This window comes from Canis lupus, chromosome 29, assembly GCF_011100685.1.
Source record: "Canis lupus familiaris isolate Mischka breed German Shepherd chromosome 29, alternate assembly UU_Cfam_GSD_1.0, whole genome shotgun sequence".
NCBI lineage: Eukaryota > Metazoa > Chordata > Mammalia > Carnivora > Canidae > Canis > Canis lupus.
The window spans coordinates 36,117,165-36,131,063 of record NC_049250.1 but is presented as its reverse complement, the minus strand read 5'-3'; the positions used below and the strand labels follow the sequence as shown (position 1 = coordinate 36,131,063).

General features: G+C 45.0%; 1 protein-coding gene and 1 long non-coding RNA gene across 11 annotated transcripts in view; one reads left to right on the top strand and one right to left on the bottom strand.

Annotated features, from left to right (window-relative positions):
* Positions 1 to 573: 573 nt before the first annotated feature.
* The window catches only part of LOC102156103, a 29,606-nt gene continuing 16,280 nt past the window's right edge, over positions 574 to 13,899 (bottom strand). For both annotated transcript variants that reach the window (XR_005381213.1, XR_005381212.1), the window contains exon 3: positions 574 to 1,039. This is a non-coding gene — a long non-coding RNA (uncharacterized LOC102156103). The remainder of the gene's footprint in view (positions 1,040 to 13,899) is intronic.
* The window catches only part of NBN (nibrin), a 61,574-nt gene continuing 58,081 nt past the window's right edge, over positions 10,407 to 13,899 (top strand). For 3 of the 9 annotated variants that reach the window (XM_038579707.1, XM_038579705.1, XM_038579706.1), the window contains exons 1-2: positions 10,407 to 10,546; positions 13,368 to 13,498. In XM_038579707.1, the coding sequence (XP_038435635.1) occupies positions 10,510 to 10,546; positions 13,368 to 13,498 (168 nt within the window). In that variant the 5' untranslated portion in view covers positions 10,407 to 10,509. Of the gene's footprint in view, positions 10,547 to 10,836; positions 10,856 to 10,909; positions 11,039 to 11,656; positions 12,176 to 13,367; positions 13,499 to 13,899 lie in introns of those variants that run through there. The other 6 variants (XM_038579710.1, XM_038579709.1, XM_038579713.1 and 3 more) reach the window with 5 other exon arrangements.

Genomic DNA, 13,899 nt, shown 5'->3' with positions numbered 1-13,899 from the left:
AACGGTTTCCTGTCTCTTCTATATCAGGGTGCCAGAAGATTTTGTTTTAACTATGTTTCCCCAGTAGCAATGAACTTCAAACTGCAAACCCTCAGGTCTAAAGTCACACAGGTACATCAGCTCAGTCCCGACTGCCAGGGAAATAAAGAACCACGTCCCCCCCCCCCCCCCCGAAAAGACCAGAGAGATGTTTAGCATTGCCCTGGAGAGGGCATGAGGTTTGCATGGTTTCTTTCTTCCTTCCTTCCTTCCTTCCTTCCTTCCTTCCTTCCTTCCTTCCTTCCTTCCTTCCTTCCTTCCTTCCTTCCTTCCTTTCTTTCTTTCTTTTTCTTTCTTTCTTTTTTCTTTTTTTTTTTTTGCATGGTTTCTGTTTCACTACTGAAGAAAACGAAGAAGGCCCACCTGAAAGGGGAAGTCATGAGTACTTCAGGTGGGAGGTACAGGCCACGGGGCCAGTAATGTTCTTAAACGTGCAAGTCTGAATCTGGAAAAAGGGAACATCCATCCAGCATTCACTCCTAGCTGCACAGTGTAGGGATTGCTAAACAGTAATGTCAACTGAAAAAAAAAAAAAAAGTCAACCTCAAAGTAGGTGAATAAATGCTTTATTTGTCATTTTACCGAGGACAATAGCCTGGGAGACAGTATTTCAGATTGGGCTGAAGGAACTGCTCCAAAGCTTGTCAGTTTACCGGGGATTATATATAAAAAGGGTAGGGAGTAGACGTGCTTGCAGGCAGTTCTCCAAGGTCTGCGCATCACAAGGTGTAATTTGTTGGGTTGTAAAAATGAAGGTTTATTGATTTCCACCTAGACACGTGGGGGACCCTTAGGTCGTCTTAATACATTCATCGTGTTTCTAGCATGTCTGATAAAAAATATTGCCTGTGTGTCTCCACTTCACTGATTTTCTGGTTCTTCTTGTATTTGGTTTCTCCTTGAAGTCACTTGAAAGGGTTGCAGGTGGCTGCGGTTACAGTGCACAGCTAGCGCTCAGAGGACTTGGTCCAGGCTGCTGCTGAAGGGATCCATAGAGAATCTGCACCGAGAAACAGAAGATCTGCTTGTCGTGACTCTGCTACAGATTTTCTTTCCACACTTTTATCAGCTTTATTTTCCTCATCATAAAACTGTGTGTTGGTGTGAATTATGTCCCAAATCATTTGTAGTTTTAAAAATCTGTGATTTTTACAAGCAGATTAGATTTGGTGGAGTTATTATAGGCCACCTGGTAGGTTACTAAGAAGGGCATTGTGAAGTGCTATTAAGATTTAAAAAAAAAAAACCTGATAGGTAATATTCTTTCTTTAGAATATTAGCTCTTGTGTATCTCCAGTGTTTGAACACCTCATCCAATTTTACACATTCTAGGTGAATATGAAGCTTCATATTTACAAAGTGCCTTACAATCATCAATTATCTTCTTGAATGAATTCTTGAAGGGAGGCTTACCCATGATCCCAAAGGTTTAATGCTTCTCGTTCTGTAAAGGTAAGTCTTATACTTTGCAATCTGTGACTTTATCTTCATTTGTCTTTCAATTAAAAATAAATTATAAACAGCCAATTTGATTCAAGTAATCCACTGATGCTTTGGGTAACTCTGCTATGATTTGCAGATTAACTTGATTTATACTGTTTTACTCCCGTATAAAGATGAAACAATTGGGCAGCCCCCGTGGCACAGCGGTTTAGCACCGCCTGCAGCCCTAGGATCGAGTCCCAGGATCGAGTCCCACGTCAGGCTCCCTGCATGGAGCCTGCTTCTCCCTCTGCCTCTCTCTCTCTCTGTCTCTCATGAATGAATAAATAAAATCTTTAAAAAAAAAAAAAACATGAAACAATTAAGACACACAGAAGTTATTTTATTCGAGTAAACTATAAAACAGAATTATTACAGTGAAATAATTCTAGTAAAGTAGAATTAGGGTTGAGCTACAGAAATAGAATTCATTTGTTCCTTACTATCTGATTGTATTCTAATAATCTTCACAAAAATAGATGACACACACTGAGTCATCACTGTTCTCCGCATGCTTCTCATTTCCCCAAACCACACCTACTTTCACAGCTCACACATAAGTACTGAACACAGGTGCAAAAGTGTTTCGACGAGTAGTTAAATTCAATAAACAGTTATATCAGGTACTCATTACTATGATAAATATTACAGATATGAAAGTGATTTAGACAGTAGGGACCCAAATATGACTTAGACACAGCCCCACCCCAAAGGAACTAGAAAGGAAGGAAAGGAATCCAATATTTGTTTAAACCCATGATGTACAGTGTAGCATCTCATTTAATACTAACAATAATACTGCAAAGTAGATAAATTTAAGCCCACTTATATGTAAGAGGAGACTGAGCTGCCTTTATTGTTACCTGTGTGTGATCCTGGGACAATGAAATCCTAGCTCTGTTAAACCTATGCTGTAGATTAACATTAGTTAGAAATTAATGGCCAAGTTAATGATATTGGGGTGAAGACAACATGATCTTTTATTTATCATTTTTCCAAGTTTTTACTTAAATTCTAGTTAACATACAATGGAATATTAGTTTCAGGTGTAAGAATTTAGTAATTCAACACACATAAAACACCCAGTGCTCATCACAAGTGCCCTCCTTGATATCCATCACCTATTTAATACCCATCACCATTCCCATGCCCACCCCAGTTCTGGTAACCAACAGTTTGTTCTCTAAAGTTAAGAGTCTGTTTCTTGGTTTTCCTCTCTTTTCCCCCCTATATTCATTTGTATTGATTCTTAAATTCCACATATAATTTCCTTCTCTGACTTATTTCACTTAGTATAATAGTCTCTCACTCTTTCCATGTTGTTGCAAATGGCAAGACTTCATTTTTTATGTATATATATGGCACTTCTTCTTTATTAATTCATCTATTGATGGACACTTGGGCTGCTTCCACAATTTGACTATTGTAAATAATGTTTCAATAAACATAGGGCTAGGTATCTTCTGCTGAATTAGTGTTCTTATATTCTCTGGGTAAATACCTAGTAGTGCAATTGTTGGATCATAGGTTAGTTCTATTTTTACCTTAAATTTTTTTTTTAATTTTTAACTTTTTGAGGAACCTCCATACTGTTTTCCAGAGTGGATGCACTAGTTTGTATTCCCATCACAGTGTAAAAGGGTTTCCCCTTACTCCAAATGCTTGCCAACACCTGTTGTCTCCTATGTTCATTTTAGCCATCCTGATGGGTTGAGGTGATATCTCATTGCAGTTTTGATTTGTATTTCCCTGATGATGAGTGATATTGAGCTTCTTTTCATGTGTCTGTTGCCATTTAGATGTCTTCTTTGGAAAAATGTCTAATCATCTCTTCTGTCCATTTTTTTTAAACTAGATTATTGGTTTTTGGGTCTTGAGTATTATAAGTTCTTTATGTATTTTAGATACTAACCCTTCCTTTATTAGATATGTCATTTGCAAATATCTTCTCCCATCCTATAGTTTGCCTTTTAGTTTTGTTGACTGTTTGCTTCACTGTGCAAGACCTTTTTATTTTGATGAGGTTCCTATAGTTTGTTTTTGCTTTTGTTTCCCTTGCATCCGGAGACCTAATAAGAAGTTGCTATGGCCAATGTCAGGGAGCTTACCGCCTAGGTTTTCCTCTAGGATTTTAATGGTTTCTTGTCTTACATTTAGGTCTTTCATCCATTTTGAATTTATTTTTGGGCGGTGTAAGCAAGTGGTCCAGTTTCATTCTTTTGCATATTGCTGTCCAGTTTTTCAAACACTATTTGTTGAAGAGACTTTTTTCTATTGTGTATTCATTCCTACTTTGTCGAAGATTAGTTGACCATATTGTTGTGGGTTCATTTCTGGGTTTTCTATTCTGTTCCATTGATCTGTCTGCAACATGGCCTTTTAAATGTTTTTCAGATAAGATGAAGGAATCAAAAAGAGAAATGGAAAATATGTAGGAGATGGAGGTAACTGAGAAAGCAAGCCTCTGGGAAAGATGAAAGGAGGTAGGTTTTAAAATTGAGCACAAATGGAGGAACGGATCCTAAACTAAAGGGCCAAATCATACCCTGATACCAGAGATAGAAAGGTAAGGATGAGGTGTATGTATAGATTTTAAAAGAAAAGAAGTTTGTCTTATGATGAGAATAAGGGCAGAGTAGGACAGAAATTATAAAGAAGTCCTTACAGGAATTTCCTCAGGAAGATAGGACCCCATATTCTTTGAAGGAGGCCAGGGGATGACCTGATCTGAGGAAATTGGCAAAGGTGTAAAATAGCTCTTCAGGATTTCAGAGAATTTTTTTTGTTTGTTTGTTTTTTGTTTTTTTTTTTTAAAGCAAAAAACTCATCATCCTACGTGACTGATGAGTCATGTTCTATAGTTCAACTGATATTAGAGCTTATGAATTTTCACTGGTTCTATGTTTTCAAAGATAGGCAGATTTAATCCAAAAACTTCAGTAGGAGGTGGTTGTATAATTGGCTCATGGTTGAGGATTATTAGGGCTCATAAATAAGTAAGCAATGAGAGAAGAGCTCTGAGACTAAAATTATTTCTGAGAGCTGCTCCCAGTACTGAGAGCAGAGCTGTGAGTAAAAGTGGTTCAAACTCCAAACCTAGTATCCAGTTGGGATGTGATGGAAGATAGGAGACTGGTCACTTAGGTAAAGTGGAAGGATCAAGTGGCGAGAGACCTGATGAAGCTAAAAAGCAGGTGTTGTGGAGTGAGTGTATAAGAAACCTAGAAGGCCAGACAGCTCCAGTCAGAAAGTAGGATATTAAAGATAAGGAAGGTACTGATGATGGAAAGATCTAAACAGTAGCCATTGAAGAGGTTATGTGTGTAAAGCAGAGGTGAAAATCACAGGATTTGAAAAAGTCAAAGAAATGTGAGGCTAATGGGTAAAATGAGTTTTCCACTTGTGTCTTGTAGTTACTTGAGAAGAATGTCAGGAGTTGGGATGGAGCAGAAAGCTCTCACATAGGTGGCAATGTTCTCAATAAATATGGACAAGTTGGGACACCTGGGTGGCTCAGCAGTTAAGCACCTGCCTTCGACCCAGGGCGTGATCTTGTAGTCCTGGGACTGAGTCCCGTATCGGGCTTCCTGCATGGAGCCTGCTTCTTCCTCTGCTTGTGTTTCTGCCTCTCTCTGTGTGTCTCTCATGAATAAATAAAATCTTTTTTAAAAAAAAGAATATGGACAATGACATAGATATATCTGCAGTGGCAGTAACAGGATTTATAGAGGGTGGGTATTCACATATAATGATCTTATCTAGGAGAGATATTGCAAGTTGGAGAAGAATAAGATGCTGAAATGGGAAGTGAAGGTGTAGGGATTTAGGGAGAAAGAGTAATCCTCTTGGCCAAAAAATATGGTGGATATCCTATGGGTCAGGAACTATGGGAGAGGCATTGGACAGTTATCCTAGAACTGATAGAGAAAAACTGATCTAGGGTGCGAGCCATATTTAATTTAAAGCAAGACATAGAGGGAAGTTTTTATGAAGACTTAAAAGATCTGGCGGGGTTTGTTTACAACAGAACAGAGGGTGGGAGCAGATGTTAGTAAGCTACATGAAACAGTGTGCATGGAATAGTAAGCAGACCAATTTGCTACTGATCTTAAACTCTATCTGCCTTCTGCCCCCTTTTTAAAGATTTTCTAAGCTCTGATTATTAGATCCATGCTGTTGCCAAGCAACAGATAAATTTTCCTCTGTCACTCTGACATTGCCCCATCTCCCCTTCTAGGGAATAAAGGGCTAAGTTATAGTGAAACCCAGCTCAAGAAGGACTTGGCCTGATGAGTGAAAATGTGTCCTTACAGTAAAGGAGCTGCAGGGCCATCAATATGTGCCAGCAGGAGCAAGGAGAATACTTTTGGGACTGTATTCTGAGGATGCTGAACAAGATGCAAATGGAAAATGAATTTGGATAAGGGAGTGTTTATTGATTTGGGAACACTCATCAGGAAGAGAAGAATGATTCCTGGTAAGGATCCTGGGAAATATGACTAGCATGATGGCTCTCAGAAGCTTGAAGAAAGTGGTGGCCCATACTCAAAGAAGTAGAAATAGAATTGTCATGGCAGATGGTGGAAGCAGGGAGCAAAATGTTCAGAAAAGTGGGCATGCTAGAGAGACTATGCCATATTAAAGCTGGATGCTCCATTATCAAAGTGACTAGGAATTTTCTGGTGAGAGGGGTATCCCATCAGTGAGAAGCTCAGTGGTGGCTCTCCTCTGTGGGTCATAGCTGATGACAAAAGATGATGTTACCAAGCTAGGTTCAAAGATAGCAACAAGGATAATAAAATCCTGAAACAACAGAGGCCAGGGGGCAGCAAGTAAACGTCATAAGGATACAACAGTCTAATTGAGTGGCAAGATTAGAGTGGCAGTCAATGGTCTTAACCTAGAGAGGGCTGTGAAGATGATTAATAGAATATGGGGAAAAGATAGAAGCTAGCCAACCAGTGTGTGCTCAAAAAAATAAAAAATAAAAAAAAAATCAAGGATGGATGAACCCAAGGCTGAAAGCAACAGCCTCCATAAAAAGTTTCAGTCTCTTCCCTAGTTTCCTGACTTGAGCCAGTTTATCAATCCAGAACCCAGTAGCTGAAGGAGAGGCAAGAATGCTGGGAGGGAGGACCCTTCAACACCGTAGTCAGAATATATGGTCATGACTTCTCCCACCCCCACTCCACCCCCAATTCTTCCCCAAAGGGACCTGTGGCCATTCCCTTGGAAAACCATACGCTGAAGATTAGAGAATGCCTGAACATTTTTAAGATTGTTGGACACAATCATTGATACCTAGGAACTCTGAGTATTATGACAGTACTCAATTAGAGTAGAGGTATACAGGAGCCAGATAATGAACGGAGTTTCTGCCCAGATCTGGCATATAGCAGGTCCACTGGGCACAAGGACCCATGTGGTGGTCATTCCGCCAGTCCTAAATGTACAATTGGAATGGACATACTTGATAGGTAGTATAACACCCACATCAGTTCCTTGGCCAATGGGATAAGAGTTATCAAAGTGGGAAAGGGGAGCCTCTGAAATTGCACAGTCAATATATTGAATAAAAACAATATAGGAGAATGGTAGATAATAATGCCACTTTTGGTTCCCATCTAAACTCCATTTAATTCACCATACGTGTCCCTCCAAAGATCCAACAGTTCCTAGAGAATAGACGATAGACAATTCAACCAAGTAATAACCCCAATTAGAGCATATGATATCTTTACAGGAGCAGAGCCAGATGACCTCAGGTCATTGACTTGTGGTGACTGATATGATGAATGTGTTATTTCCCGACCTTAATAGAAAGTAGAATTGGAAAGCATTTGCATTCAATGAGAATGAATAATAGAAAATATTTATAGTGTTCCCTTAGGGCTGCATTGTCTCTTCTACCCTCTGTCTTAATGTAATCCTAAGAGATTTGAAATGTTTGGACATCTCGCAGAACACAACAGTGGTCTGCTACATTGATGGCATTATACTAATCCGGTTAGGTTAACAAAAATTGGAGGCCTTGGTGAAATATGTAGACTCCAGAAGAGTAAGAAAATACCTATAAATTGTTGGGGATCCATAAAATCAGTGAAATTTAAGAATTTATGGAGTTCAGAGCATACTTTTCCATGTCCTATTTAAGAAAAATTTGCTTCTCAGTCATATTTTCTTCTAGAATATTTATTATTTTACTTTCATATTTAGATTTATGACCCTTCTGGAATTGATTTTTTTGTACGTGTGCGAGGTAGGTGGTCAGCCTTCATTTCTTCTGTAGTGTTAATCAATATCTCCAGGGTCATTTATTGAACACTTCCCTCCATAAAAACCCAACTTTCCTATATTGCTCTGTACTATCACCTTTGAAAAATCAAATTACCTTACATGTGTGAATCTTTTTTAGGTCTCTCTTGACCATTTGCCTATTTTCTATCCTTGTGCCAATTGGAACTGACTTAATGACTTTAATCTTATAATGTCAGGTAGTGTAAATACTCCAGCTTTGGTTTTTGAAATTACCTTGGCTATTCTCAGCTTTTTAATTTCCATATATATTTTAGAATCTGCTTATTACTTTCCATTCAAAAAATCTTCTGGGACATTATTGAAATTGCATTGAATTTATAAATCAGTTTTGGGAGAGATGACATCTTAACAGTCCATAAACATGGTATATTATACCTGCATTTATTTAGGATTTAATTTCTGTCAATGTTTTGCAATCAGTAATGTTTGTATCATATCTTTTGACAGATGTATTTCTTTTTTTAAAGTTTGTCTGTTTGTTTGTTTATTTATTTATTTATGAGAGACACAGAGAGAGGCAGAGACACAGGCAGAGGGAGAAGCAGACTCCCTGCAGGGAGCTTGATGTGGGACTTGATCCCAGGACCCCGGGGATCACGCCCTGAGGCAAAGGCAGATGCTTAACCACTGAGCCACCCAGGTGCTCCTTGATAGATTTATTTCTAGGTATTTGAGGACTTCGGGTGCTAATATGCTTGTCTATTTTATGTGTCATTTTTAATTTATTTTCTGAAATACAATTAAGTTTTGTAGTTATTGTATCCAGTGACCTTATTACGTTCACTTATTAATTCAAATAATTTGTCAATAGATTCTTTTAGATTTTAAGTTTACACAACCATTTATGACAATGTTATTTCTTCCTTTCTGATCATTACGCTTTTTCTTTTTCTCCTCTAGGGCATTGGCTTGAGCATCCGATACCATGTTAAAAATATATGGTAGGGCAGCCCAGGTGGCTCAGAGGTTTAGCACAGCCTTCAGTCCAGGGCGTGACCCCAGGGCCCTGGGATCGAGTCCCACGTCGGGCTCCCTACATGGAGGCTGCTTCTCCCTCTGCCTGTGTCTCTGCCTTTCTCTCTCTTTCTCTGTCTCTCATGAATAAATAAAAAATCTTTAGAAAAATACATGGTAATAGCAGATATGTCCTTGTTTCATTCCTGGTATCAGGGGGAAACATTCAATAATTTACGTTAAGTATAATGTAAGCTGTAGTTATTCAGAGATGCCCTTTATCAATTCCCAGTATTCCTACTTTTCTGAGAGTTTTTATCATAAGGGGATGTTGAATTTTATCAAATTCTTTTTTGGCAACTACCAAGCTGATCCTGTGATTTTTCTTTTCTTTTCTTTTTTCTTCTGTTACTCTGATGAATTACAATGGGCTTCCACCCTTCCATTTGTAGAAAAGCCCTGCTTAGTCATAATGATCCTTTTTTATGTACCACTTGATTCAATTTTTGCATTTAGGCTATAACAGATTGATAAATCTGCCTCCTAAAGTAACATTTTTTTTTTCCTTCTCATTACAATTACTTTAGAAAACAAGAAATTGGGATGCCTCGGTGGCGCAGTGGTTTGGCGCCTGCCTTTGGCCCAGGGCGCGATCCTGGAGACCCGGGATCGAATCCCACGTCGGGCTCCCGGTGCATGGAGCCTGCTTCTCCCTCTGCCTATGTCTCTGCCTCTCTCTCTCACTGTGTGCCTATCATAAATAAATAAAAATAAATAAAAAAATAAAAAAAGAAAAGAAATTGGGATGCCTTGGTGGCTCAGTGGTTGAGCCTTTGGCTCAGGGCGTGATCCTGGTCCAGGATCAAGTCTCATATTGGGCTCCCTGGGAGGAGCCTGCTTCTCCCTCTATGCCTCTGCCTCTGTGCCTATCATGAATAAATAATTAAAAAAAAAAAAGGAAAACAAGAAACTATATGATCCCAAGCATGCTCTTGGATGTCTACTTTGTAAGTGTGCAGGATGTAGAATGGATTAGTGCAAGGTGAAGAAAATTAGGGGTCAACTGGAGTATTGAGGGCTTGGACCAGTTTGGTACAAGTGGAGACGAAAAGGAAGGAGAGACTCTGCAGTGTTTAGCTCCCGATCAGACGGAAGGGTAGCATCATGAAATAGAGCAGCTGGAGAACGTGACGTCAGCTTGGAGAAGAGCAGAAATAATGAGTTGACTCGGGTAACAATCTTATTACCGTCCTCGTAATGATCAATCACCATCATCGGGATTCCTACAAAGGGATGACCGCAATTTAGGAACTCGCCAGTGCACGCCATTCCATAACCGGCTGGCATGTTAATGCCTTTAATTACAAAGTTTCCTGACGTTGCTTTGTAGCTAAAAAAAAAAAAAAAAAGAGAGAGAATCCCGTTCACCATCAGACACCGTAATTCACCGCACATCCGCTGAGCACCCCGCGATGGGATCCCCAGGCCGGGCCGCGCCGGCCAGCCCCGGGGTACACGCTGCGCAGTTCCCGCCGTCGACCACCAGGGGGCGAGCGGGAGCGCACGTCGCCCGCGTCCCCCCGCCCCCTCCCCCCGCCCCCGGCCTCCGCCCCGCGGCCCAGCTCCCGGGAGCGCGCACGCCCGGAGCCCACGCGGACCGCGGCAGCTGCAGCCGTGCGCTCGGCCGGGGCGCGGGGGCCTCGGGGGACCCAGGCCATGTGGAAGCTGCTGCCCGCCGCGGGCCCGGCCCGAGGTGAGGGCGGGGGGAGGGCCCGGCCCGCCGTCCCGGGAGCAGCCGGCTGCGCGGGGCCGAGGCTGCGGGCCGGGGCTCCGGTCCCGGTGTCCGCCTTCCGGGGCCGCCGCGTCCGTCCGGCGTGCGGGGGGGGGGGGGGGGGGGGGGGGCGCCGCGTTCCGGGGCCGCTTCCCGGCGCGCAGGCCCCGCAGAGCCGAGTGCTGGCCGGCCGCCGCCGCGTCCCCGGGGCATCCTCCGGGGCATCCTCCGGGGCGTCCTCCGCGGCGTCCCCCGGTGCCTCCCCCGGCGCGTCCTCCGGGGCGCTCTCCGGTGCGACCTCCAGTGCCTCCCCTGGTGGGGCCCTCCGGTGCCTCCTCAGGGGCGTCCTCCAAGGGCGTCCTCCGGGGCGTCCCTTTGTGCCTCCTCCGGTACCTCCCCCGGGGCGTCCCCCGGTGGATCCCTCGGTGTGTCCCCCGGGGCGTTCCCCCGCGGCGTCCCTCGGTGCCTCCTCCGGTGCGTCCCCCCTGGGCGTCCTTCGGGGCGTCCTCCGGTGCCTCCCCCGTTGCCTCCCCCGGGGCGTCCCTCGGTGCGTCCCCCCTGGACGTCCTCCGGTGCGTCCCCCGGTACCTCCCCCGGGGCGTCCCTCGGTGCCTCCTCCGGTGCGTCCTGCGGTGCGTCCCCCCTGGGCGTCCTCCGGTACCTCCCCCGGGGCGTCCCTCGGTGCGTTCCCCCTGGGCGTTCTCCGGTGCGTCCCCCGTTCCTCCCCCGGGGCGTCCCTCGGTGCGTCCCCCGGTGCGTCCTCCGGTGCCTCCCCCGTTCCTCCCCCGTTGCCTCCCCCGGGGCGTCCCCCGGTGCTTCAGGCTTCGGGCGAAACGCGGGGAAGGAGTCCCCAGGCGGCGGGGCGGGGCGGGGGGCGCCTGGTCTTGCGCACTTTGCCCGACTCGGCGAGAAGCCGGAGACCGTTGGCTGAACGGCGGCCCCGGGACCCCTGCGAGCGCCGGCTCTCGGGAGTGCGGTCCGCGCGGAGCCGCCGGCGGGGGCGGGGGCAGGGGCAGGGCCGGGGCCGGTGGGAGCCGGTGGGAGCCGGAGCGGCCGCCGCGTGGCTGCCTCGGCCCCGGCACCTGTCGGCACCTGCAGGCACCTGCCGCAGTGGGAGGCACCCTCTGCCCTCCGTGGCCCGCCTTCTTGACTTTTGGGGGGTTGAGAACTGTCAGCAGCATCTAGTGGGCCCCGTGGGCCCACTCCTCTGGGGGGAAAAATAAGTAAACCGAGGCACGATTTTCCCCCTTGAAACAGCCCCCCTCCAGGCCGCGAGTTGCTGATGGACAGAAGCTCGGGTCCGGTTTACCTGCCCGCATGGCCCTGCCACTCCAGTGATGGACTCCCGGGCGCCCCGCCAGCCTCTGCTAGTCTCCGACCAACTCGCTGTTAGACGACAATTCGTGATTTTCAACATGTTTTTAAGCTAATGAGACTTGCCCACTTGTTTGAAACGCTCCCGTTAACATAAACGCGCAGCTCCCCCAAAATGCACGCTTTAAATCGGGTCCGAACTTGCTTTGCACGGACCTGTCTGTGTTGCTCTGCTCCTGACTTCCTGAGTGGCTTGCGTTCTCGTTCTTGGGACTTTACGGCGTCGTGTACCACCTGGTAGGGGAAGTTTCTGTAAACTGCAAATGTTTCTTTACAGTTTTTTGCATCATATTTTCCCAATGGGTTTTTGGATCTGTTTAGGAGAGGTGGGGGGGGGGGGGCAGAGGGACATATCCAGTCCCAAGCAGACTCCCCTGCTGAGCACCCAGCTCAACATGGGGCTGGGTCTCAGGACCTGGAGATCGCGACTCCCGAGATCAGCACCTGGAGATTGGGACCCCGAGATCTGCACCTGGAGATCGCGACTCCCGAGATCAGCACCTGGAGATCGGGACCCCGAGATCTGCACCTGGAGATCGGGACCCCCGAGATCAGCACCTGGAGATTGGTACCCTGAGATCGACACCTGAAGATTGGGACCCCGAGATCAGCACCTGGAGATCGCGACTCCCAAGATCAGCACCTGGAGTTCAGGACCCTGAGATCGGCACCTGAAGATTGGGACCTCTGAGATCAGCACCTGGAGATCCAGACCCCCGAGATCAAGACCCAGAGATTGGGACACCGAGATCAGTACCTGGAGATTGGACCCCAAGATCAGCACCTGGAGATTGGGACCCCCGAGATCAGTACCTGGAGATCGCGACCCCCGAGATCAGCACCTGGAGATTGGGACCCCGGAGATCGGGACCCCTCGAGATCGGCACCTGGAGATCGGGACCCCCAAGATCAGCACCTGGAGATTGGGACCCCCGAGGTCAGGACCCAGAGATTGGGACCCCCAAGATCAGCACCTGGAGATCGCAGCCCCCGAGATCAGCACCTGGAGATCGGGACCCCGAGATCAAGACCCGGAGATCAGGACCCCCTGAGATCAAGACCCAGAGATCGGGACCCCCGAGATCGGCACCCGGAGATAGTGACCCCGAGATCAGCACCTGGAGATCAGGACCCCCAAGATCAGGACCTGAGAGGAAACCAAGAGTCAGACGCTTAAGGAACAGAGCCAGTCACCTCTGACACTTTTCAGTAATCACTTGAAAACGCTGTAGCTTTCCATCTAGTTAAGTAATCATTTGCATCTTTCAGTGAGGCTTTCCTAGAAAGCACAAGTTTGATGTCTATAAAGTTGATTATTAACATTTAAGAGCAAAATAAAAGTATGTTTCTTAAATATTTGCTGTATATATGTATACATGTGTGTATCTATACATTTACCTTTTTCTTTTTTTTTTTTTTTAATTTTCAGAACCATTCAGACTTTTGACTGGTGTGGAATACATTGTTGGAAGGAAAAACTGTAGCATTCTAATCGAAGGCGATCAGTCAATCAGTCGAAGTCATGCTGCCTTAACTGCAAACTTTTCTGTAACCAACCTGGTACGTTACTCATTTTATTTCACTAGTTTATAGTAAGGGGGTCAAAATTACAAGATTATTTGGGTGTATAAGAGTTTGTAGGATTTTGAATTCCATAATTAGTTTTTTTTTTTTTTAATGTTAAAATGACTTAATTTTGGTAGTGGTAACAGTGGTGTGTGTTTCGATATTTGAAGTTTCTGTTCCAGTGTTTTACTCTATAGTAGTGATTTAGAAGCTCAAAGGAAGTAGAACATATTTATACTTATTTAATGAACATTAAGTGCTTGCTCTCTCCTGCTTTAAAGAGTTTGTGTAGCCATGTGAACACAGGCATTTCCCACATAATGTAGGTTTTCACAGTGGGAATTGGTTTATTTTATTAGGAAAAGCAGTTGTTGCTTATGTCCCACAATTCTTTT